This window comes from Helobdella robusta, assembly GCF_000326865.2.
Source record: "Helobdella robusta unplaced genomic scaffold HELROscaffold_14, whole genome shotgun sequence".
Classification (NCBI taxonomy): domain Eukaryota; kingdom Metazoa; phylum Annelida; class Clitellata; order Rhynchobdellida; family Glossiphoniidae; genus Helobdella; species Helobdella robusta.
In genome coordinates, this window is record NW_008703782.1 from 2,300,260 (window position 1) to 2,325,666 (window position 25,407).

Below are 25,407 nucleotides of genomic sequence, written 5' to 3' on the forward strand. Positions count from 1 at the left end.
ACACACTCCTAAGCCTACGGCATATTTCAGAACTACACTATCGTGAATATTTGCACATACATTCACGTAACACACACAGCTAGAACGATTTCATTCGCAAGCTATCAATTGTTAACCAACCAAGCGCGTCCACGCTTACGCGTATCAATCGTTTGATATAAATTTTTGTTTAATCCGTATGTACTTATGCATGCGATAACCTATGTGCAATACACTTTGGATATTTTTTTCTCTGACGGTTCATCACAGTTTATCAAATGCAGAGCATTCATCTAGCGTTTTTCTTGATAACATTTCAACAAAAAACCACACAGAGTCAGTCACAAACCACGAAGGACCAGTTCGTTTCTCAGTCATTTCCTTCTAATCACATTCTATAAGATTCTTGCTTCATAGCTTTAAATACAAACTTTTCCCATTTTTAAAGCTAAATGTTTCAAAAATTTCAAATTAATATGAATTAAAAGTTAATTTGCATTATGTAAGATGTTTACCAATCAATCAGTCAGTTTATAAAGCACTATTTCCGCAATGTTCAATTAACAACCGACAATTTTGATCTTATAATTTGATTTAAATTAAATTTTGAAAGCATGTTCTCAACCCCTCTGAAACATTGTTACACACCATCTTACCAAGTCTCAACTCATACATTCACAAGTTTTAGACCGGGTCTCTAGACTAGACATTCATTCATTTATTAAGCTTGTAGCGAGGCGCGTTTCAACTCAAGATAAATAGTACTATAGTAAATTTCGAGATTGATTAATTGACTGATAAAAAAGTTGATTGACTCTCTGATTGATTGATTGATTGATTGATTGATTGATTGATTGATTGATTGATTGATTGATTGATTGATTGATTGATTGATTGATTGATTGATTGATTGATTGATTGATTGATTGATTGATTGATTGATTGATTGATTGATTGATTGATTGATTGATTGATTGATTGATTGATTGATTGATTGATTGATTGATTGATTGATTGATTGATTGATTGATTGATTGATTGATTGATTGATTGATTGATTGATTGATTGATTGATTGATTGATTGATTGATTGATTGATTGATTGATTGATTGATTGATTGATTGATTGATTGATTGATTGATTGATTGATTGATTGATTGATTGATTGATTGATTGATTGATTGATTGATTGATTGATTGATTGATTGATTGATTGATTGATTGATTGATTGATTGATTGATTGTGTAAATCAGGTAGTGTTGTTCATTTGAGTAACATATCGAAAGTCGTAAAATTGAGTTAAATTATTTTTGAGTTAATTCTGTGGGATTTGTTCCGGTAATTTTGAATTATTTAATGTTTTAATTTAAAGTTTTCTTATGATGCTGCTGCTAAATTTTATTAACAATAAAAAGCTGGTTAATTTAAAGTAAAACAATGATACAAAGGTTTAGGTTAGAAACATCAAAAATGTAAAATTTTCAAAAAATTTGAAATTATAATTTTTATACAAGTATCAAAAATGTTTTAAATGCTACATAAAATACACCAAATAAAACGTTTATAGTTGAAGGCTTTCCATTTTGGCATTTCAGAAGGTATCGCTAACCATTATTATTGGATTCTAAAAAAAATAATGGAGTATGTATTTTGATGAACAATGGAAAAAAATTAGACAAATAGGAAGACAAAAACAACAGTGAATTAAAAGAAACTGGAAATGTTTGAAATTACTTTTTCAATCATATATACTGCACCGAAATTAATATATATCGTTTGACAAAAGTTTGTTAAATAGAGATTAATGAACGGCTTATTGAAAATTTATTACCAAAATTGTTGATGAATTGAGATAGGAATAATAAAAGCCACCTGATTGGCAGGTTGGTCCAGAGAAGCCACTCCTACACTGGCACGCATAACTTCCAACCGTATTTACGCAAGTAGCGCCATTTTTACAAGGAGTTCCAGCCCTGCACTCGTTGATGTCTGCAGATGTTTCGCATTGTTTCGGCAGTTAGGCGAAACATTTTTTTCAAAATATCATACTAACTCTCAGATGTTATTTTTAATTTATCATGTAATTTTAGACTATCGTATTCTTCTTATTAAAAATTTTACTGGAAACAAAGATCTCGGTGGTTTCAAACATTCGATATATTTTCAGCGAAGCACACCTAAATAGAGTTTCAATATTGGACGTAAGTGATTGGGTAGCAATACAATGCCTTCTAGTTGATGTTCTATTCAAAGTTCGATGCCTACACTAATATTGCAAGATTTTCATAAGTGGAAATAATTTAATATGTTCACGGACAATTTCGAAAGAGTAGTAACAACATTTTGAAAAATGAGTGAAATTAGATAGCATTCCACTATTTATCGGACACAAAACGCTGGTTGAGTGGATATTTAAGTTGGTTTCGTCGTAAAGTTTATAAGTGCTCACAGCTAAAATCAATTTCACTCAACTAGAATGTGCCAGTAATTAAAGATTTATCTCAAAGACGTTCATTTTTTATATAAAAGCCAAAAAAAAATCCTAAATGGAACCTGTTTGACATGTAAGGCCAGTGAACCCAGCTGTACATGTGCACGTGTAACCGCCGTCATTGTTTAAGCAGGTTGCCCCGTTTTTGCAAGGAGAGTCAGTTTGACATTCGTTGACATCTGTGTGGGTTTTTCATCATATACTAAATTTTTCATTCAAAATATATTCTCTACTTTTAAAGTAAAGTCCGAAAATGACCTATCTGACAGTTTGGCCCGGTGTAAGTACTTGGACATTGGCACGTGTAATTACCAACTGTGTTCTGGCAGGTTCCATTGTGCTGGCATGGAGTTCCTTGCACGCATTCGTTGACGTCTTTGTGGGTTTGAAATAATTCAATTTAACTTCATGTACTAGTGTTTCTCTGATTTGATGTATGATTTAAAAAAATGTAATGATTGAACGAACCATTACATGCAATCGTACATAAAAAAAATGTATAAAGGAATTAAAATACGCCAAGTTTTGGAAAGAATCGTCTGCTTTTAATTTGGCTTTAAAAACAGTATAGCTAATTAGACCTAAAATTATTTTAATCAAAAATTTATTTTTCTCGGATAGTTTGGAAACAAACTTCAAAAATACAAAAGTTGCAAATGTCAAACACAACATTCTTAATCCTGCCACATATGCTTATAAATGATCCAAAGAAAAACTAAAAAATAATATACATTTTAATTAATTAAAATAAATAGTTTAATGTTCAAGTTGATTTGTAGTGTCAGATAAATATCATTTTATGATAATATTTACAAAAAGGCATGTACTTCCACAACAAAGAATCACCACCTGTCTGACAGACGGGCCCAGTGTAACCAGCCGTACATTGACACGAATAATTTCCAAATGAGTTTTGGCATGTGCCTCCATGCTGGCATGGTGTGCTAACCATGCATTCGTCAACATCTGCAGGCCATCATCGTTAAATTTTTTTATATTCTTCTAAATAAATGGTTTATAATAGAGCTTGCCGTATGAAATGGATTTTATGTTAATGATACAAACTTAATGGAAGGAAATAATAGATTTCAAATGTTCTTGCCATAAAACTTTGTCAAGTTTCTACAAAAATGTTTATAATGACTGAAAATAATGTTTAAAAAAAAGAGTGAAGAAGATAACCTGAATCACAAACCGTTCCAGTATAGCCGGCGGAACACTGGCACGTGAAACTACCGAACGTGTTGTAACATGTACCGCCATGCAGGCAAGGCGTGCCCTGGTTGCATTCATTCTCGTCTGTAGAATAAATCAAATTCTTTAAAGAGGTTTAAACTTTTCACGAATGATTTTTTATAAATATTGTAAAGTTAATAAATTGTTATAACAATCTAATTCCACAAATTCACATACATGTACATGAAAAACTTCAAGTTGCTCAGGAATAGTTTTGAAAGTGTGGTATAAACAATTATTAAAAACAATGCAAAAAGTTACCTTAAGCCAAGCACAAACACATATTTTGATGAAATAAAAAAATTTGTTTTCACTACAGTTGTGGCTATAAAAAAAACTTTAAAGGAACCTGTGGCGCAAGTAGGCCCAGTGAAACCTTTGGTGCATGTGCACGTGTAACTACCAAACGAGTTGACGCATGTTCCTCCATGCTGACATGCATTGCCGACCAAACATTCGTCTATATCTAAAAATTCAATCAACTAATCAATCAAATAGGTTTTGAAGCGTCATTTCCGCAATGTTCAAAAGTGCTCCTCAGTTAAACAGATAACCAACTTGAGGTCCGCTCTGAACCTCGTAAGTAATTAATTAATTAAGTAATTAATTAAATTATAAGCAAATAATTATAAACCTTCTTTTAATGTTTAAACAATAATAATGGATGAACAATTTATAAAATATACAAACAAAAATTTTAAAAATTCAAGAATGATTTAAACAAAATTAATGAAATTTCAAACAAACTTTCAATTTAACTTGCAAACGTATTATACACTTTACAATAAAGAATCAAAACGTCACCGGATTCGCACTTGGCTCCTGTGTAGCCACTAGGACACTGACACTCAAAGCTACCAAATGAATTCTGACATGTCCCTCCGTGCAAGCAGGGATTGTTTCCAAGAAGGCATTCATTTACATCTGCAATCAGAATACAGAACAATTTTAAAATTTGTCAAATTTTTTCGGAAAAACGTGAATACAATGAACTCACTATAGACTCACCATAACAATCACCACAAAAACAATTTGGCAAGAATGAAAAAACCTGATGCACAAGTAGGACCAGTGAAACTGCTTGTGCACGAGCAAGAAAAACTTCCAAATGAGTTGGAACACGTACCTCCGTGTTGGCATGGATTGTCAGCACACTCGTTTATATCTAGGAAAATGGACAAGTTAAAATATTAAAGTTTTCATCACATAAAACTCTCGTTTTAAAATCAAGAAGTTTGTACAAAAATAATTGTGAAGTATGCTATCAGTACTTTGCATCTCATCAAATGGTTGAAAACTATATATAGGCCTAATTAAAAATTTTCCGGGTTATGTTAACAAGAAATAATAACTATAAAATAAAAATAAATAATTTATAGAAAATAAAAGATGATTGATTAAGTTTGAACAAATACATACCTGAATTACAATTGTCTCCAGTGAAACCAGCTGTGCAGTGGCAAACGTAACTTCCGTTCGTATTTTGGCACAAGCCTCCATTGTTACATGGAAAACTAATGCATTCGTCGATGTCTTATGAATTTAAAAATCCATAAATTAAAATTTATAAACTCTAAATCATCTGTAAATTAGATAAAATATTCTTTTTCAAAAAACTGATAAACAGTCTAAAGTTTGAAAACTGAAATTTAAATAAACAAAATTATTTAAAAAAAAAACCAACCTGTGGCACAATTCGGTCCTTTAAATCCAGGAGAACACTGACAGTTGTAACTGCCCACTGTATTGATACACAACGCTCCATTTTTACACAAACTGATGTCCGCACATTCATTTACATCTGCATTTATTTGTAAGATAGTTTAGAAAAATAAACACACACACACACACGCACACGCACACACACATACACTAACACACACACACACACACACGCACACAAAAAAACAAACACACACACACACAAGCGTGACCTATTTCACAGTTCTTTCCCTCATATGCACTGTTACAGTGGCATATGTAACCGCCATCAGTGTTCTGACATGACCCTCTACCATTGCACGGGGGAGCTATCACACACTCGTCGATATCTGGGGATTATCCAAAATTTTTGGACATTTCATCACTTTATTAATTGAATTTTCTGAGAACTAGTGGTATATTTGAATTATGTCGAATAAATTTTAGATTCAATAGCAACAATATTCAGCGTACAATTGTACGAAAACGAAAAAAAAATTATTCGTGAGATTGGCATAGTAAAATAATAAATAATAATTGAATAATTGGATAAAAATTAATTTTAAAGTTGAAATTAAATACTTATTTAAAATGAAATTAATCTTAAAAATTGAAATGAATCAACTTTAAAATTGCCTTTTGCACATGTTGGTCCTTCGAAGCCAGCAGCGCATTGGCACGTGAAACTGCCGTATGTGTTTGTGCAATTTGCACCATTTTTGCACAGATCGTCGTCGACACACTCGTCCATATCTGAATTATTTCACAATCAATGCCATCATTCAAACAAAATTGTGATTCAATAACAATTTTAAAAGTCTACACATGTCGTCACTCTAAAAAAATTTGATTTCCTAATAATTTTGAGACTCTATGTCATCTTCCAAACGAAATTTTGATTTTTTAAAAATTTAAAAAAAGTCTATGTCAATATTTTAACTCTCTAAAAATTATTGAAACTTCAAACAACTTTAAAAAAAAACCTATTTCACAGTTGAAGCCCGTGAAGCCCGTCGTGCAGTGACAAACGTACGAACCATTAGTATTCTCACAAAAGACAGCGTGTAAGCATGGAGCTGACAGCATGCATTCATCAACATCTGTACATTTTAACGTTATATATACGTCAAAGAATAAGCAAATGAAATATTCATACGACGATTTATAACTCAATATCAGAATAATGAAGTAATGGGGTATGGGATGAACATCAAAATATCATGTGTAATCTGTGCGAAGCATTATTACCATCATCTTCATCATCGATTTCATCATCATCTCCACTATTATCATCTTTATCATCAAAAAAGTCATCATTTTCATAAAAATTACTACAAACTCACTTTCAAACAGTGAGTACTTAAGAGGATTTTTTCATTGTTTAATAATCATTGCTTGCTACACTAATTAGTTTGTTTTTGTTAAATACTTTCTTAATTTATCAGAAATCTTTCATGGATAAAATTTTATTTGAAAATCTCAAAAAATGAAAAATATTATAAACTTTAAAAAAATACCAGTTTGACAGATATTGCCAGTGTAACCAGCAGAACACACGCACACGTAACTACCAAATGTGTTGTTACACCAGCCGTCATTAAGGCATGGATTGCTGAGACTACATTCGTTGATATCTTGAGTTGAAAATTTACGTTTCATTCTACCCATAAATTTTGTTGGCAGTGGCAAAGACAAGCGTTTTCATTTAAAAAAATTAACAAATAAGTTTCTGGTAGCTTTATGTGTTTTGATTGGTATTTGCCACGTAACATGTGTAAAAAAATGTGTTAAAATCACATTTGGAATAGAAGATAGAGGTCAAGAGTTGTTTGTCGAAGTTTGTAAGATCGAATGAAAGGAACTGGTTAATTTGGAAAGTAACTTTTATTGATCAATCATTTTAATTTGATACTTCATATACCTATACCATGTTAGACCCATAAAGTTTCATAAAACGTTAAAATAAACTAAGATAAACACTTGGGCATTTTCAAGATATTTCACAGCGAATCATGATAAATGTTAATAATTGTAGAATGTGAAGCTAACCTGAAGCACACGTATCACCCTGGAAACCAACATTACACTGACAGCTGAAACTCCCAACTGTGTTGGCACACGACGCTCCATTCTTACACAGGCCAGCAATAGTATCGCATTCGTTAACGTCTGATACAATTTCGTTCATACTGAACTCATTTATCATTGATCAATAACGAAAAATTCTGTTATAAAATTTGCTATTCTGATTTTGGGTTTAACATTTATCACTTGATCTGTTAACCATAAAATTTTTTTTTCATGTTTATTATTTTGTATTAAGGAAATGAATAATAATCTTTTGAGATATTTTAACATTTAAAGAATGACCAAAGAGCCGACATTAACAATATTATAACAATCATTTATTACCTTTTAAACAAGCAACTAGTCAATAACAAATATGTGTGACAATGGTGTATTTTGTAATAAAAAACCATAAGTTCACCAGATTTGCAGTTTTCACCGGAGAAACCACTGGCACATTTACACCTGTAGCTGCCAATTGTATTTTCACAGGTTCCTCCCTCAAAACAGGGCGAGCCGGTCAAACATTCGTTAATGTCTGAAGGTAATTTGTGTATTACTTTTTGGAAATTCTTTTATGAGCTTGTGAAACATTAGATTTAAATTTAAATTTAAGTTAAATTAAATTAAAATTTAGACAAAAGTTTTAAATCTCATAAAATTTAGATTCAAATAGAATAATAATTGAATACCACAGAAAAATGTCCTTCTTTACATTTGAAAGATTTTCAAACAAAAAAATTTAGTTTCAACTGGGTAATTTTTTTGCACTAATAACAATAACAAAATAGCAAAAGACAATTTGTTATAATAATTTACACAAACCTGGTATTCTGAATGAGGACACAAAAAGTTTTTAAATTTGAAAACTAACCCGATTCGCAGTTCTTTCCGGTGAAGCCACTTTCACAGTTGCACAGGTAGCCGCCATATTTATTCAGACATGACCCTCTGCCATTACAAGGGTCACCAATTTGACATTCATCGACGTCTAAATGGGTTCCAAATTAAATCAGTTAATATATGGTTAACTTTATTAATCTATTTTTCCAAAAAACAATCGTAATTATTAATTTTTCTTAAAACTGGAATGCACAAAGATGAAAATTTAAATTCGATTATAAATTTCATTTGAAAGTCAGTAATCCAATGGTTGCCTGTCAAGCATGTAACTCCTTTGAACTCATTCTGACAGTGACAGATGAAACCACCGTCAATATTTGTGCACGAACCTCCGTTCTTACAAAATGTCATGTCTTTACACTCGTCTACATCTAAATTAATTTATATAACACACATTTAAATAAATTGCATTTGATAACAAAGTTCACCATGCTTCTAACTTATCAACTGATTTTTGTCATAATACTTGAGTTAGAAAAAAATGGCTAGAAATAAGCTTAAAATCCTAAATTTTCTCACCTTTATCACAATCGATTCCCTCAAAACCCTGACTGCAGTGGCAAATATAACCACCGTCAATATTCTGACAAGATGTGGCATGAACGCACGGTCTGCTGGTTGTACATTCGTCAACGTCTGCATGTATTATTTATTTATTGAAGAGAAACGGCTTGGGCGAACCCTTTGCCAAATTAGTGGCATTAGTATTTATTAGTATTATTAGTGATGTGGTGCAGGCTTGTAATACGGTTGCAGTGTTTATTATGTTTAAAATTTTGCTTAAATTTTAAATTGTCAAATTTGAATCATGTTTTTAATAAAATTTCAAACTGATAAAATTAAAATGGTTGTAAAAAAACACAGCAATGGCCAAAAGTATGCTGGTAATGTTTATAACATAGACACCATTGTTTGATTATATATATATATATATATATATATATATATATATATATATATATATATATATATTCTGTTATATGGTTTACGTTTTTAAACATGGGCAGGCATATTGTTTTCTTAGTTGGAGCCCATTATAAGCTGTTATATAATTGTGATTATATATTATATCAAATGTGCCCAAAATCAAAATTCATGGTAAATGAACATAAATATATCTGTAAATCATAAAATAAACCGGCCGGTCTGTAAAATACCTAATACCGTAAAAAGTCCGATTGTTAAGTATTTTGTCGTCATTTATTGTTAGTAAATATCGTAACCTAAGAAAAGTAAGAAAAATAATGGAAAAGTTACCAGTCTGGCAATTGTTTCCAGTGTAGAAAGCAGTACAATCGCAACTGTAACTACCGAATGTATTATTGCACAACCCAGCGTGGAGGCATGGCGTGTCGTCACACTCGTTCACATCTACAAATTAATTACCGCTGCTTTAGGCGTCATAGTCTTAAAAAAATTGATTTTAAAGTAATTTTTAAAGAAATTTGTTTTATTCAGATTCAATCGACATTGTAAAAAAATGTAATGTAAAATATGCCTGATTCGCAGAAAGTTCCTTGATAGCCAGCACGACAATCGCAGAAGAAACTGCCTTCTGTATTATGACAAGGAGCTTCATTTTTGCAGAGGTCTGGAGTGGCCGCACATTCATCGACGTCTGTGGTGTGGTAGTTAGAAGTTTTATTAAAAACGTTTTTCACAATCGTATGGTTGAAACATTCTGTTGCTCTTTAAAATTTTCCTCAATTACTTTGGATGTATGGGCGGTTCATTTTTGGATAATAGCAAAAGTGTTTTGTAGGAAATATTTTCAAGAATCTTATAATTTTAGCACTTAAATAACTATTGAAATTCAAACGTAAAACGTAATAAATAAAACGTAATAAATTTTGAAAAAAACCTACCAGTTTGACAATTGGATCCCTTGAATCTGCCGTCGCATTCGCAATAATAACTACCGTATGTATTGTGACACAGTCCGTTGTGAAGACATATTGTACTGAGCTCACATTCATTCACGTCTGCAGTTTGGAGAGTTCTTTTATCAACCGCGTACAAAATTATACATTAAAATAATTTTATTTCAACAAAACCGTCAGCTAAATTTCTAAAAAACTTGTCCTGAAGAAGCTGAAATTTGGTAGAAATAGTTTTTCAAAAGACGACAGCTTGATAACATCAAGTACGTTCAAAACAGGTTATATTGACTTGATGAAAATGAAAGTAAAATAGTTTTGTCAATAAATATGCATTTAGACAGAATTCATTTAATAATAGCATTTGAATCCCGTTTTATCAATAGGCTAGAGAATGCTCACCCTCCGAACACAAAGTTCCTTCGAAGCCAACTTCGCACTGGCAGAAGAAACTGCCATCGATGTTAAAACACTTTGCCCCATTCTTGCAGAGACTTGTGTCGGCGCATTCGTCGATGTCTGTCATTGAAAATTAACAGGTAAGATAAATTATTAAATTTTCCTAAAATATACATTTTGTTTACAAGTTCTAAATTACAATGGAGTGACTACACTGAACTGTTGATTTCTAGCAACGACATTAACAACCAAGTAACATAAAAGTCCAACCTATGTTGCAATTTTTTCCTGTGTAACCACTGGTGCAGTTGCAAATGTAACTGCCCTCTGTGTTGGAACACAAATCGGAATGGACACACGGATTTGCAAGACATTCGTCGATGTCTGAAAATAAAATCTGTTGACGACGGATTCACTGGAGATGAACTAATCCCGCATTAAATGTTCACACTACTTACGTTACATTTGACTTTTGTCTTATTTGTTCTGTGTTAAATTTTTCTGTTTACGGAATATAAATGAACGTCGCAGAGGAATAATCGAAAAAATGATTATAGATAGCATCATGGTTTATTGTGAATTAGTGCCGTCTAAAAACGTTTCAGACTATAGTGTAAACAACAGCAAGTTGACCGTTATAATATTAAGGTTTAATGATCAATTCAAATTTATAACTTTTTAACAACTGATAAAAGGTACAAGTCAAAAGCTAAGTCAATTTTGTTCATTCTTTTTTTTCAGAAACCAATTTTTCAACAAATGAAAAAAAATAAAAACATGAAAAAATGAGCCCATATTTTGAAAATAACCTGTTTCGCAATTCTTTCCAATGAAGCCACTGGGACAAACGCAATCGTATCCACCGTCTCTATTCTGGCACGAACTGTCATGCACGCAGGGCGTCTTTAAACATTCATCAACATCTGTGGCGAAGAGTTCTCTCTTTATATACAATCCCAGTGTATTCATAATCCCAATGTAAAATAATCAGTTAGCCAAACAGTTGACACAGCTAGAAACTTCATCACGTAGATTTTAATCGAGCAATCACAGAGTACAGGAAATGGTTATTTGAAAAAATATTAAAAAGGATTTTTACATAAAGAAATGAGAAAATTATTTGTTAGCGTGGATTTAGAGGACCAAGAATCCGGAATCGGCTGTTAAAATCTGACTTTCATCGCGATTCAACATCACAATACGAATTTAAAAGAAACCTAGCAACCTTCGTCGCCAATTCATGGACGTGTGAATATGCATGGATGTGTTTATAAGTGAGTATGGATGTGTGTGAGAGAGTATGAATGTGTGTGAATGAGTATGGATGTGTGAAAGTGAATTTGGATGTGTATGAGAGCGTATGGATGGGTTTGTAAGTATGTTTAAATGTTTAAATTTGCATTTTTCATTTAATTGTTGTAATTTGGAGCAAGTAATTTTAACATTTAATTTTTTCCCGTTAATTTTTCCATTTGATTCCTTTTTGCCTTTCATGAGAACAAATGTTTATTTAGAAAGAAAAGAGGAATGGAAAAATAGGGCGGTTCATTGTACAAAAATTATTTTACAGTAGCTAGTAGCATATAAAACATCATCAAATTTGACCGTTGAATTTTGAAAACCTATCAAGACTATAAAACCGTGGTTAGTTTGGCATCGTATTATATAGTGGTTAAAAAAATAAGTCACACAAATTGCTAAAAGTAATTACATTTTTTCACAGACAGCAAGTTAAAGTTTAAAAAAATTAGAAAAATTTCTTTTGGTCAAATCAAAAAAAGAGAAAAACATGAAAAAAACCTGTTTGGCAGTTGGTTCCGGTATATTCAGCGGGACACAGGCAGTAGTAGCTACCAGGTACGTTGTTGCAGGAACCACCGTGCAGGCATGGAGTTCCAGCATCACACTCGTTGATGTCTTCAAAATAATTTGCATTTCGTGTTTTGAATTTGTTGAAGGCTTATTAAATTAAAACAGAAATTTTATTCTCTATATTATGCAACTTGTATGCTTTTAAATTAACGCAAAACAGTTAAAAAGACTATAAAAATAGAAGTGCAGTTTATTTATACAAATAAAAGTCAAACGGAACCAAAATTCAATCTCCAATAATGTGTATAACTGCACCGGATTCGCAAGTTGTTCCCTGGTAGCCAACACTACAATCGCAATCAAAACCGCCGTATACATTATTACATGTCCCCGCATTCTTGCACGGTGCACCAACCTCACACTCGTTCACGTCTGAAACATTTTATAAAAATATCTAACCAAAGTTTTATGAAATCATAAAATATTTATCGACAATAATAAATTTAATTTAGCCTTTTAAACGAAAGTAATAGAACATTGAAGAGTTTACTTATTGACTCCTAACTACCCAAAGTCCTTAAAATGGTACCTGTTTGGCAATTGAATCCAGTGAATCTGGAGGAGCAGTGACAGATGTAACTTCCATTTGTGTTCTGACAGTTTCCATTATTTTGGCACGGAAAAAGTTCAGCGCATTCATCGATGTCTGGAAAATACATTCTCCAAAATTAATTTAGTACTTTTATTGTGATAAACTTCTTAAGTGAATTGACTTTAAAATAATTAACAGACAGTTTTTTAGCATGTTTGGGCAACAAATTTGGTAAAAAACGGTTTTCTGTTTTTATGATTTAATCTAAAAAAACGATAAAACAGTTATTATTGACATTTACCGATATTTCACCTTTCACTATGACATTAAATTGAGAATTTAAGTCTGCGTTAGTCAGTGATTTTGTAAAAATCCTCACAAAATTAATTTTAATTTAAAAATTTAGTTACCTGTTTGACAATTCTTTCCTCTGAAGCCACTCAAACAATGGCAAGTGTAACCCCCATCGGTGTTATCGCACGAGACAGCATGAATGCATGTTGATTCATCCAGGCATTCGTTTATGTCTGATAAGGATCGGTGTGTCAGTTTAATATTTTTTAATATCGTATCCAAGCCAAACGGTGACCTTTGTAGATTTCATGCCCCTACTTGAACAATTTTATCATAAACTCGACTAACGATAGTTTATTCAAAATACTTATTGAAAATTTAAGTATGAATAAATATAGTATTAATGTATAGAATGGCATAGCCAAATGCAAAAAAATCATCACACCACCTGCTTCACAGTTGCCGCCATTGTAACCAGCTGCACAGTGACATTCGTAGCTACCGTAGCTGTTCTGACACAAGCCATCGTGGAAACATGGAATAGGATCATCTTCACATTCGTTAACGTCTAGAACATTGAAATAAAAACAGTTTTTTTTTTATAAGTTTACAAAATTTCTACAAACTCAAATGAATTAAATAGTTATATATATATATATATATATATATATATATATATCATTTGACACTTTTTTAATATTTTTGACATTTTTACCTGCAAATTTGCATTCGACCAATTTCTTTTCAATGTATAACTGCGAATGCTTTTTAACTCAATGCACAAATCTAAAATTTCTGTCTGGCCAACAGTTTACGCTTTCGCATGCATATTGAGTTTTTGATTTTTAAATAAACTCGTTGTGTCCGGTGATTACTTTATAATTATTTTCACACAAGAAAATAAAAACGAAATATTAAAACATATCGAATAATAACCAGTGGCGCAAAGAGCTCCTTCAAAATTAGCAGTACATTTGCAGTTGAAACTGCCGACCGTGTTAAGACAGGTGGCTCCATTTTTGCACAAATTGACGTCTTGGCATTCGTCAACATCTGCAATCAAAACCAACAAAAAATTTTATCTACCTGTTACAGAGTTTTATTATTTATCACCACCAAAGTTATTTTCATTACATGTTGTTGCTGTTTCCGTTTAAAGCTAATAAAAAATCTATTTCAAAATCGTGAAATCATAAGAAGCCGAATTTAATTATCCAATAATTTTTTAAATTAAATTCTATATTTTACCAGGTAAAACCAAATTAAAAATAAAGATTTTAATGTTTGTCAGAGCAAACCATCGCAACCTAATTCGCAGTTGTTCCCATCGTATCCGACATCGCATTGGCACAAGTAACTGCCGAATGTGTTCAGGCAGATTCCTCTGTCGTTGCACGGAGATCCGATTATGCATTCGTCGATGTCTGAGAACAATAGCATAATACATGTAAAATTTATGCTAATTTATGTTAATTTATGTTAATTGATTTTTACCTATCTCAAAACAGAATAAAATATTTTTTGACTGATGCACCAGCACCTACACTGAAAAATGTTGTCAAAGTTTAAAGCGAGCGTCGAATAATTAATTTCTTTAATCTGTTTCGTTTGCAAAGAGATCACCACTATCCATGAACTTACGTGTAGGATGAATTATATTACAATAGAGGTTGTATAGACTGTTGTTCATGTATTAAACAGTTAAAATATCGTTGAATAATGAAGAGATATGAAGTTATAAAACTTAGTGACCAACAGCTTAACTTGTATAAATTTTCACAAACTCAAGCGATATGTTTGTGAATTATTTTTATAATCCAATTTTAATAGAAAATAAACTCTTAAATTAAAACTCACCAGTGTTGCAGTTAGAGCCTTGAAATCCAGGACTACAATCGCAGCGGTAACTGCCCACCGTGTTGACGCACGTTGCATTATTCTGGCACAAACTCAGATCGCTACATTCGTTCACGTCTGTGAAATTGACGTTTCGAGTTTTCTTTGGACAAGAATAATTTGAAAAGTCAAAAATTTGGATTTTGTAATTCTGTTGGATAATTGGTTTTAAATTTATTTCTAAATCTGATCATAACAAAAAAAAGTTAGAAAGTAGTCAACAGTTTGAAATTTTTGAAAAAAACAAGGTTATTAAAACTTAAAAAAAAATTGATAAAAAGTTGTTTTGGCGATAAAAATATATTTCGAAATAACCATCTAGGCAGTTGACTCCGGTGTAAGCATCTGCACAGAAGCACTTGTAACTCCCATCTGTATCCTGGCAAAACCCTCCGTGGAGACATGGATTGACGGGATTGCATTCGTCTATATCTGAACAAATATTATTACTCTTGTTTAAGCAAAATACAAAATGTTGTAAGCAACTCTTTTAGCACTGAAAAAGTTCATTCTCTAATTCGACTGAGAATTTAATATTGATTTTACTAATAAGCTCCTGGGTCAGTTTCAATATTTTTTATTAAATTTTCGAATCATTGTGATTTGCTAGAAACGATTATTTAAAAATAATGGATATATATATAAATTCTTGTAGGCCGAAACTGAAAAGAGCAAAACTAGCTTGTTTCACAGTTTGTTCCAGTGTAGCCAACAGAACAATTACAATGATAACTGCCTGGATCGTTCAAGCACAACCCATTATGAAGACAGGGATTGATGTCACATTCGTTTATATCTGCATACAAATTATTTAGTTTTGAAATTTTTTTCAAAATTTCGATGCCATTTAACGCGCTTTTCTTAAAAATTTAATTTAAAAACCATTTGGAATTGTAATTGGATTGAAAGGAAAAGAACCATTTGATATACAGTGTGTACATTTCAAGACGAAATCTAATCACAAAATGTTATGTAAACATTTGGGAAACACTATTATGTGTTACAATTAGACTTGATATAGTATCAGTTATTAGAAGATGACAGAGATTCACAAGTTACCGGAATTGCAGAGTTTTCCCTCGTAACCAGAGGCACATTGGCAGTCAAAACCCCCCACTTTGTTCACACATTTAGCTCCATTTTTACACAAATTAACGTCCAAACACTCATCGACATCTGTGATTTTTGGTTTTCAGTTGAATAAATCATTAAAGTAATCTTGCGAGATTACAAAATAGAATTTTTGTACAAAATTTTTTTGGGTTAATGTACAAAATGTATTGAAACTTTAAAATTAATGTGGAAAATGAAGAGAGCAAACTCGAATAAATCTTAATAACTGAATGGATGAACCATTATAAAATGTGCAACGGATAATTAATCATGTGTACAACCTGTTTTAACAAAATGAAACGCTGAAAACAAAAGTCAATTAGACAAAATAATTTTTTTCATGAATGAACAAAGTCATAGTTACCAGATTCGCAGTTTCCACCAGCGAAACCGCTGGCACATACACACTTGTAGCTGCCGATTGTATTTTCACAGGTTCCTCCTTCGAGACAGGGCGAACCGATCTTACATTCGTTAATGTCTGAAAGGTAATAATAAGTTAACTCATTTCTTGAATATGTACCAGGCAAATTTTTGTAGATAAAGAATAACAGTCTTTTTTGTCATCTTGGGATTGTAGATATTTATGTTAAAAAATATCAAAAGCAAAACATGGTTTTGAGACATTTTTAATAAGTGAAATACTATTTAGTTTGGTTTAAAATATTTTATGATAGGAGACTATCAACTTTCACTCTAAATTTCTGTCAGAAATTGACTAAATTTTGGCAAAATGATTATACGTAAAGAGAAAATGAAACTTTAAAACAGAATGGTATTAAAAAAAATTACCTGATTCACAATTTGCCCCGTTGTAACCTGCCGCACAGTTGCACACGTAACTGCCAAATGTATTGAAACATGTTCCTCTGCCATTGCACTGGGAACCAGCTTGACATTCGTTGAGATCTGAAAATCATGCAAAATGTATTCTTATTTATATCATCAGCTATCTCAACAACGATTTTTTATCTTAAGATATTTTTGGTCAAATTAATCATCGAATTATGAAGATACTTGGTGATTAAATTTTTAAATAATAATCTAATACTCCAGAATCTTGACAGGTAAGTTAGATTTTTCACTAAATGTTTAACAGACAAAAAATAAGGAGCCAAGTAATATTTTCAAACTGCTTCTAAATAGAGTGCAAATTAAAAGAGGATTGTAAGTAGTACACACTGAGACATATGCCCACATCCACAGTCTTTCCATTTGCCACAACTTTATTTTTCAAATTGCAGACAGTTCCAGCATTTATATAATTTCAAATTCATCAATAATGTTTTTTTTCACAAGCAATTAATTGGAATTTAAAATATATCGCTGAAAAAATTAAATACTGAAATGAAGAAAATTGAACTAACCAGAAGCGCAGGTGGAACCCTCGTAACCAGCTTGACACTGACATCTGAAACTGCCAACTGAATTCGTACACGATCCTCCGTTCTCACAAAAGTTGCTAACCTCACATTCGTTTACGTCTGACAGAAATTTTTTTTATTCTCATAAAAATTCAAATTTAATAGGCTTAAAATTAGTTGCTGCTGCAAATAAATTATTATTTCAATTTGGATAAGCGTAGGCAGTAATTTAATGATAATTTTAATGAAGTGAACTTTAACGATATACAAAGTAGATAATTTCAAAGAGACAAAACTAAATTAATCAGTATTTCACGACTAATGAGAGTCACAGCAGTTGATAGCTTTCTAACCTGTATTACAGTTGGTTTCGTTGTATCCATCTACACAGTGGCAGATATAACTGCCGATTGTATTTTGACACAACACCGCGTGGACGCATGGATGGCTATCTGTGCATTCATCCAAATCTGGATAATGGGGACATTAGCAACAACGAGATCATTTTATTTTAATAGTTTAGTCCTTCTCCCAAGTGGTACATATGAGATTTAAAATTGAATTTTGCCCCTTTTTTCGCCTTTGGGGGCATCCAAATCTCAAAATCCGATCTTGTACATGAATATTCATTTTAATTTACTTTAAATTTTGTAATTTGAGCAATTAAATTAAATTAAATTGATGCTGTATATTAACTACTGAATCTGTTTCCATGAATAATATAATAATTCCGCCTTTAAGTAGCACCGTTTAAAAAATACAAAGTATTAGCTAGAATTTCCGGCAAAACATTCAGAAGTGACTATCGGAAACGCATTTTAAACCAGGTATCAACATCGTTATTAGTTATCCAGTTCACTGCAAATCGTTTTCTACTGCACTGAAAAAGACAGAACTGAAAATTTTGACAAATGGTCACAAGAAGAACCTTGCTCGCAGTTGTTTCCAACGAACCCATTAGCGCAGTGGCACTCGTAACGGCCGAATAGGTTGTTGCAAGTGCCCCCGTTCAAGCATCGACCAGCAGTCGCACACTCATCAACATCTAAAGATAAATTTGCGGATCGTATTGTTAGCAAGACATTTATCTGCAAACCGATGTTTATAAAAACAATAAAATTAAATATACAAAGAAATTTATTTAAAAAAATTTCATTTGTACTTTTTTAATGAAATAATTGAACAAAATTACCAAAAATTAAAAAAGAAACACAGACAACCTCTCTCACAGTAGGTCCCAGTGTAACCTGCATCACACTGACAGTTGAAACTGCCAACTGTGTTGAAGCACACCCCTCCATTCTTACAAACCTGTGTCTGTAGGCACTCGTTGGTGTCTAAGAAAATTTTTAAGTTTTATTTTAAATTTATTAGATTTTATGCTGAATATACGTGCACAGATGTTTTTTTTCTCACCGTTACTGCAAAATTTTAACTGCACAATTGTTCGAATTTTATAATGAAAATTGTTTGAAGTGATGTAATGACAATTAGATGAAATTCGTCTTTTAATGGAGACTTATGATGTAAGATGATTTTGAAACAGGATTAAACTATATTGTCAAAGACACACAAAAAGAAATTTGTCTGTTTAACAACATAAACACCTATACACCTATAATGTTGTTGCGTGTATGTATGACGGGAATGGTGAATAATTAATTTAAAATTATAAAATTAATAATTGAAAATTATTTTAAAATTAATAATTATTTTCATTCCATTTATGATCGATAAAAGTTCTAGAAAAAAAATTATTGAAAAATAAAATTGATAACAATCTGCACTAAAACAAAAATAAATAAATATAAATAAATAAATAATAATAAGAAGAAGAAGAAACACCAGTTTCGCAATTGGTTCCCTCATAACCAGTTGGACACGTGCATACGTAGCTGCCAGGTATGTTGTTGCACTGTCCATTGTGGAGACATGGATTGGCTACTGCACACTCATTGATGTCTTCGAAAAAATTATTTCCAAGTTTTACCAAATTATTTCATAAATTGCAAATGTTTGTCGGTTATTTCTATACGTTAATTAATCTATTACGTTTAAATTTTATTTAATTAGTCATAGAATTTTGGTGCTTATAGAGTTTTTAGATTTTGGTCTAAGTTTTATCAAATCAAATTATCTGTTTAATTTTAAAGTGTTGCTAAATATACTGAAGTGAATTTATCCTATTAACATATTTTTATTTTAGTAAGTGCCCCGTTAGTTAGTTAGTGCTTCTAGGATTTTGAAAGTTTTAAAAAATATCTGAACTGAAAAGTGAAAAATAATTAAGAATTAATCAGTTATAAAAATGATAAAGAGTTTAAAAGTGTTCCACCTAATATTATCTAATTATACGCCAAATGTTCTGTAGAAAAATTAGTGAAATTATAAAAGTTATACAATTATTTTTCCTCTATTTTAGGATTGTATTTAATCATAAACAGAAATATTTCCTATTAAAAGATTTAATTTTAATTCAAACAATTTTGCAATTTCTTTTAAGTGAAACAAAGACTAAAAATTACCCGATTCGCAATTGGTCCCTACATAACCGCTGGTACACTGGCAGAAGTAACTGCCATCCGTGTTAACACAGGAACCTCCATTCCTACACGGATTGCTCAGGCATTCATTAATATCTGATAACAACCAACACATTAACATAACATAATGTATCCTAACATATTATATAATAACATCACATAACGATTATTCTTATAACACGTTCCTAATTATTACAACATATTATCATGTTAACATTATATTATATAAATATTATTATTTGCATAAATTATTAATATATTATAAACAATGACACAACATAATTTTACATTTCCTTTCTCTTTCTCTATCTATCTCTATCTATCTCTATCTCACATAAATAAATGAATAAATAAAAGACCTGCAGCACAGTTTGATCCAATGGTGTAGCCGGGCTTACACTGGCACGTATAACTTCCGACTGTGTTTTGACAGGTGCTAGCATGCAGGCAGGGCGTGCCAGCGCTGCATTCATCTATATCTGCACTCAATCGGTATGTTAAACAGTCGTACTACCAGAGGCGCCAACTTGTCCAAGATATTGGGGAGGCCCGGGCCAGGGCCTCCAAATGATATATTATACCATATGATTATACCGTTTCATTATAGTTATATATATATATATGTATATTGTATATATATAAATGTATATATATATATGTATATATATATATATATATATATATATATGTATATATATATATATATGTATATATATATATATATATGTATATATATATATATATTAATATATATATATATATATGTATATATATATATATATATATATATATATATGTTTCAAACATATATAAATATAGAAACTAAAGAAATAAAACATCCAAATGAAATTAAAACAATGCAAATGTTTTTTATCGTAAATCATTGCATAATTGTTTAACGTAAATTGACTCAGTTAAGGTTCGGTAGCAATGCAGTATTGCTCTACGTGGTTCAGCCTCTCCTGTCCCATTGTGGATCGCAGATACGTTTTTAGACTGCTTAAGGCCGAGAAACTTCTCTCTGTTGTGCAAGTTGTTACAGGTGATATCAAAAAAAGCATCAGGCCTAAACATTGAAAATTTCCAAAAACATTTTTTGCATAGATTTGAATTTCATCAGATCAATAACATTTTGCATAATTTGGATTTCCTTTTGAATTACTACAACCATGGCAGATGAGGTCTCGAAACATTTTCAGATGTAGAGTAAGACGATCTTCATTTGTATCATTTCCATAATATTCTAAAAGCTTTGAAACTTTTACATCCTGATCCTGCAAATTCAAAGCACTTAGATCTGATTTTTTAACGTTTTGTGCAATAAGAAATCCTTCGACCTTGAATCTTGTTTTCAGACATTCAAGTTCGGGATCCACGGCTTGAATATAAAATCTTTTGAAATACTCCTTCGGATCAGAAGAAGTATTTTAAAAGAAAGAGTTTATAAGATTGTCCACCTTCGTCCATTTTTGGGAAGCACGTCTTACGCACGCCAATGATGGTGCTACTTTATTATTTTTGGCAGCTTTCAAAGTTACTTCATGCCAAAAGTCATTGAATTCTGTGTTTTTGTTTTGTTTAAATTAAGGTATACAAATCTCAAGGACTAAATATGAAAATTGTATGTAAAGTTTAGAAAATATTTAAAATTATATATACAAAAATATTAAATTTCTATGACAAAGTGTTGGGGGGCTCAGCATTGTTGCGGGGCCGAGGGAATAAATATTGGGGGGGCTCGAGCCCCTCCAAGCCCCATGGCGTCGGCGCCTATGCGTACTACTATTTCGGGATCACAAGATTTTATCTTGAAAATGTGACAAAAATCGTAAAAAATATTATAAACAGAATAAATCAATTTTTTTTAAATCATGAAATTTACAAAAATCATTTACACACAAACACACACTGAATGATGAATATTTTCACATAAACACAAGGCCCAAATATACACAATGATGAATATTAAAAACATTGGTAAATGGAAAATGATTAAGTATTCCAAGTTGGCACCGGCAACATGTTAATGGAGGAATAACAATGAAGAAAAAAAAATCAAAATGAACAAAAAAAAACAATGAATGAGTTTGAATTTTTGAGAAACAAACACCACCTGTGGTACAATTTGGTCCAGTGTATCCGGGCGCACACGCACAGAAATAACCGCCATCAGTGTTTCGACAGGAATCTGAATTCACGCACCTCTTGTCGTCCTCGCATTCGTTCTCATCTAGCAAGATAAATATTTATCAAGTAAGTAATAATATATGAATTTAAATTTTTTTTATTAAGTTATTTGTTCCACTTAACAGCATTTTATACTGTTTGTTGGTAGTTCAATATATTTGGGTAGAGGTGGATCGATTTTCGCCATGTTACTTTTAAACTTTAACCTTCTAGAGCCATTAAATCGATGAAAGTTGCAATGAAGAAGCAAATAACCCGATCTACAATAGGCGCCAGTGTATCCAGTTCTACAGTTGCAGGTGAAACTGCCGATGGTGTTGGTGCATGTTCCTCCATTTAAACATAGAGCGCCAGCCATGCATTCATTTACGTCTGAAAATGTTTGAAATTATTATTTTCAAATCTGCGCAAACATACACAACTCTTTTGCCTTTGAACAATTAAATCAATATCATTTTTAGAGAAAATGAAACATAGTCAAATTAATAGTTTATCAATGTGTCGCAAAAACTAGCAAGAACTTTTGTCGCGACGAATGAGTTAAAAAAATAATTCTTCAAAATAATTTTCCCCCTCATTACAACTAATGTACGTTTAAACTTTAAAACATTTCAATTGCATTTCAATTGAAATATTTCGAACTTTCAATTGACAATAAAAAATTAAAAAATCACCAGAAGCACAGGTTGAACCAGTGTAGCCACGTTTGCATTGGCAGTTGAAGGAACCGATCGTGTTGATGCACTTTCCACCGTTCAAACACGCATTGCCGGTCTCACATTCATCAATATCTTGAAAAGTTTCCAATGAATGAAGACATTTTTGCATGTGATAAGGCATAATGAATAACTATAAAAACAAGTTACCTGAAGCACAATTTGCACCGGTGAAACCACTTTTGCACTGGCAAGTATAACTGCCGACCGTGTTAACGCATACTCCTCCATTTTTGCAAGGATTGTTGCCAATAGCACATTCGTCGATGTCTGGTGTATTTTTATAAACTTCAATGCCATGCAATGACTTTTAATATGTTTTGCTTCTAATCGTGTTGTATGCATTGAAATGTGTTTTAGTAGCTAAAAAATCTAGCAAAGTTAGTGTTTGGCACGCAAAAAATCATAGATTGTTGATGACGATGCTTAAAAATATAAAAAAAAATAGTTAAAGTGTGAAAGAAAATTACAAAGATTCAAAAATATCAGCTAGATTTGGAGCACACTTTGCAGGTTGAATCAAATCAAAAATTGGAGAGAGTCATGTTGATTCATTAACAACAGCACTACTTTTCAAACGATAAATTGAATTCAATTTAAACAATTTTCAAATTCATGATTATTACCTGCTCCACAATTGGAGCCCTTGAAACCTGTGGCACAGGCACATTTGTAGTTGCTCCCGACAGCCGAACAGGTTCCATGAATGCAAGTGGCGGCAGAACAACCGACGATACATTTGTAATCACTGCAAAATTTGTTTGATTTATATCTTAATTAAAAAAATTAAACTTCCTCTAAAAAATAGTTTGTCTATAACTTGGATTCACTGTTATTGTTAACGAGAGAGCAGGATCCAACAGGGCAGTTGCATTTGGGACGACCGCTTGGATACTGGCAGACCTCGTGACTCTTGTAAAATTTAAAATTTTTCACAGTTTTTTCTTAGGCTTCATAAATTCTAAAATTAATAAAAAATGAAGAATGATTTTAATAGATTTTTGATCTTTTGCAAAAGACTCACGTTACAATCTTCTAGCGGACTCTGTCAAAATTTTTAATAGTTTCTATTATTTCGAGACTAAATTTTTTCAAATCTTTCATTTATTTGATTCATAACAATTTTTACAAGTATTAAAATATATTTAAGAACAAAATTCCATTTAAAGACATGAGTTTAAACGTCCGTTATATCAAAAATACACTACAAAATGGCCTGCCTCACCCTCTTACGCACGCCAGCATCCTGTTGAAATAAATCAAACAAATTTATGTTATCTTAAATTAAAATGACATCGAAATCAAAGAATTACTAACCGCCAAATGAACGAAGCAGAAACAAATGATCAGAAAATTAAATCTTTTCATATCAACTCATTGAAAACATTAATCGGTAATCAAATATAAAATCGCGTCTACATAAATTGCAAGAATTAACTAAAAAAGGTTTAAGTTAGTAATTTAGCTGTTGTTGAAACACCCATTAGGTTCTTAAGAAAGCTATAAAAGCCATGACAATTGTTGGGATGAGCATTTGTCATTGTATTCAGATATTTATCTTGACAGCCAGCCATTATATTATTAATATCTTAGTAGAAGCTGTTCAAACTTGTAAAAGCCTTTTGTACACCATTTATTCATTTTGAAGTCATTTCGAAAAAAATTTATTCTATGGACTTTGCACAACTCAAACATGCGAGTAGATTAAATTAAAATGCCAAAGTATCTTCTTCAAAATGATCATGACTTCCAAATAATTCAAAAATACATTAATTTTTTAAAATATTTAATTGAAAGATTGAATGGTCTGTCATAAAATTATTAAAAATGTTTTTTGATCTCCAGATTAGTAGGGTAGGCACAGGACAGAATTTATGTATTTTTTTTCGTAAAAAGGCACTGAAATACAAATTCTAGACAATTGGAGTGGTGCAAATGAGAATTTGTCCAGGATGCAAATTTTAGTCCCAACCCTACCTACTGATCAATTCATGTCTTGTTACTGATCATGTTATGTTATTTTATTAAGTTTAAATTTAGGTACAATTCAATAAACAACTTTAAAATGCAGATAGAATAAAAAAAATTATTTAATGAAATTCTTTGCCAAAGTTAAAATGACAGCTGATGTAAATCACGAAGTCAGACAAACAAAGCTAAGACTGTAGAGCTATAATGAATCACCTGAATCAAGTTGAATGTGAAAGTGAAAAGTGAATAAAGCCTGTGCCTGTA

At 31.6% G+C, this 25,407-nt stretch overlaps 2 protein-coding genes across 2 annotated transcripts; both read right to left on the minus strand.

The window, feature by feature from the left end:
• Window positions 1–1,585: 1,585 nt before the first annotated feature.
• HELRODRAFT_168898 (hypothetical protein) lies at window positions 1,586–12,590 on the minus strand (the record flags this gene model as incomplete). Its single annotated transcript, XM_009014746.1, has 26 exons — window positions 1,586–1,605; window positions 1,854–1,970; window positions 2,535–2,651; window positions 2,731–2,847; window positions 3,322–3,438; window positions 3,655–3,771; window positions 4,058–4,174; window positions 4,513–4,632; window positions 4,760–4,873; window positions 5,128–5,241; window positions 5,393–5,509; window positions 5,643–5,759; window positions 6,055–6,162; window positions 6,393–6,509; window positions 7,459–7,578; window positions 7,898–8,014; window positions 8,351–8,467; window positions 8,670–8,750; window positions 8,899–9,015; window positions 9,637–9,750; window positions 9,929–9,997; window positions 10,245–10,361; window positions 10,659–10,775; window positions 10,926–11,039; window positions 11,465–11,597; window positions 12,456–12,590. The coding sequence occupies 26 exons, from the start codon at window positions 12,588–12,590 to the stop codon at window positions 1,586–1,588; spliced, it is 2,880 nt and encodes a 959-aa protein (XP_009012994.1).
• Window positions 12,591–12,753: 163 nt separating this feature from the next.
• On the minus strand, window positions 12,754–24,540 carry HELRODRAFT_168899 (hypothetical protein; the record flags this gene model as incomplete). Its single annotated transcript, XM_009014747.1, has 28 exons — window positions 12,754–12,899; window positions 13,057–13,173; window positions 13,470–13,586; window positions 13,802–13,921; window positions 14,290–14,406; window positions 14,652–14,777; window positions 15,211–15,435; window positions 15,565–15,681; window positions 16,309–16,425; window positions 16,727–16,843; window positions 17,155–17,271; window positions 17,730–17,846; window positions 18,080–18,196; window positions 18,655–18,771; window positions 18,947–19,063; window positions 19,572–19,688; window positions 20,252–20,365; window positions 20,629–20,748; window positions 21,217–21,335; window positions 21,461–21,675; window positions 21,727–21,830; window positions 22,383–22,499; window positions 22,663–22,761; window positions 23,131–23,247; window positions 23,323–23,442; window positions 23,799–23,920; window positions 23,993–24,084; window positions 24,490–24,540. The coding sequence occupies 28 exons, from the start codon at window positions 24,538–24,540 to the stop codon at window positions 12,754–12,756; spliced, it is 3,411 nt and encodes a 1,136-aa protein (XP_009012995.1).
• Between the last annotated feature and the right edge of the window lie 867 nt (window positions 24,541–25,407).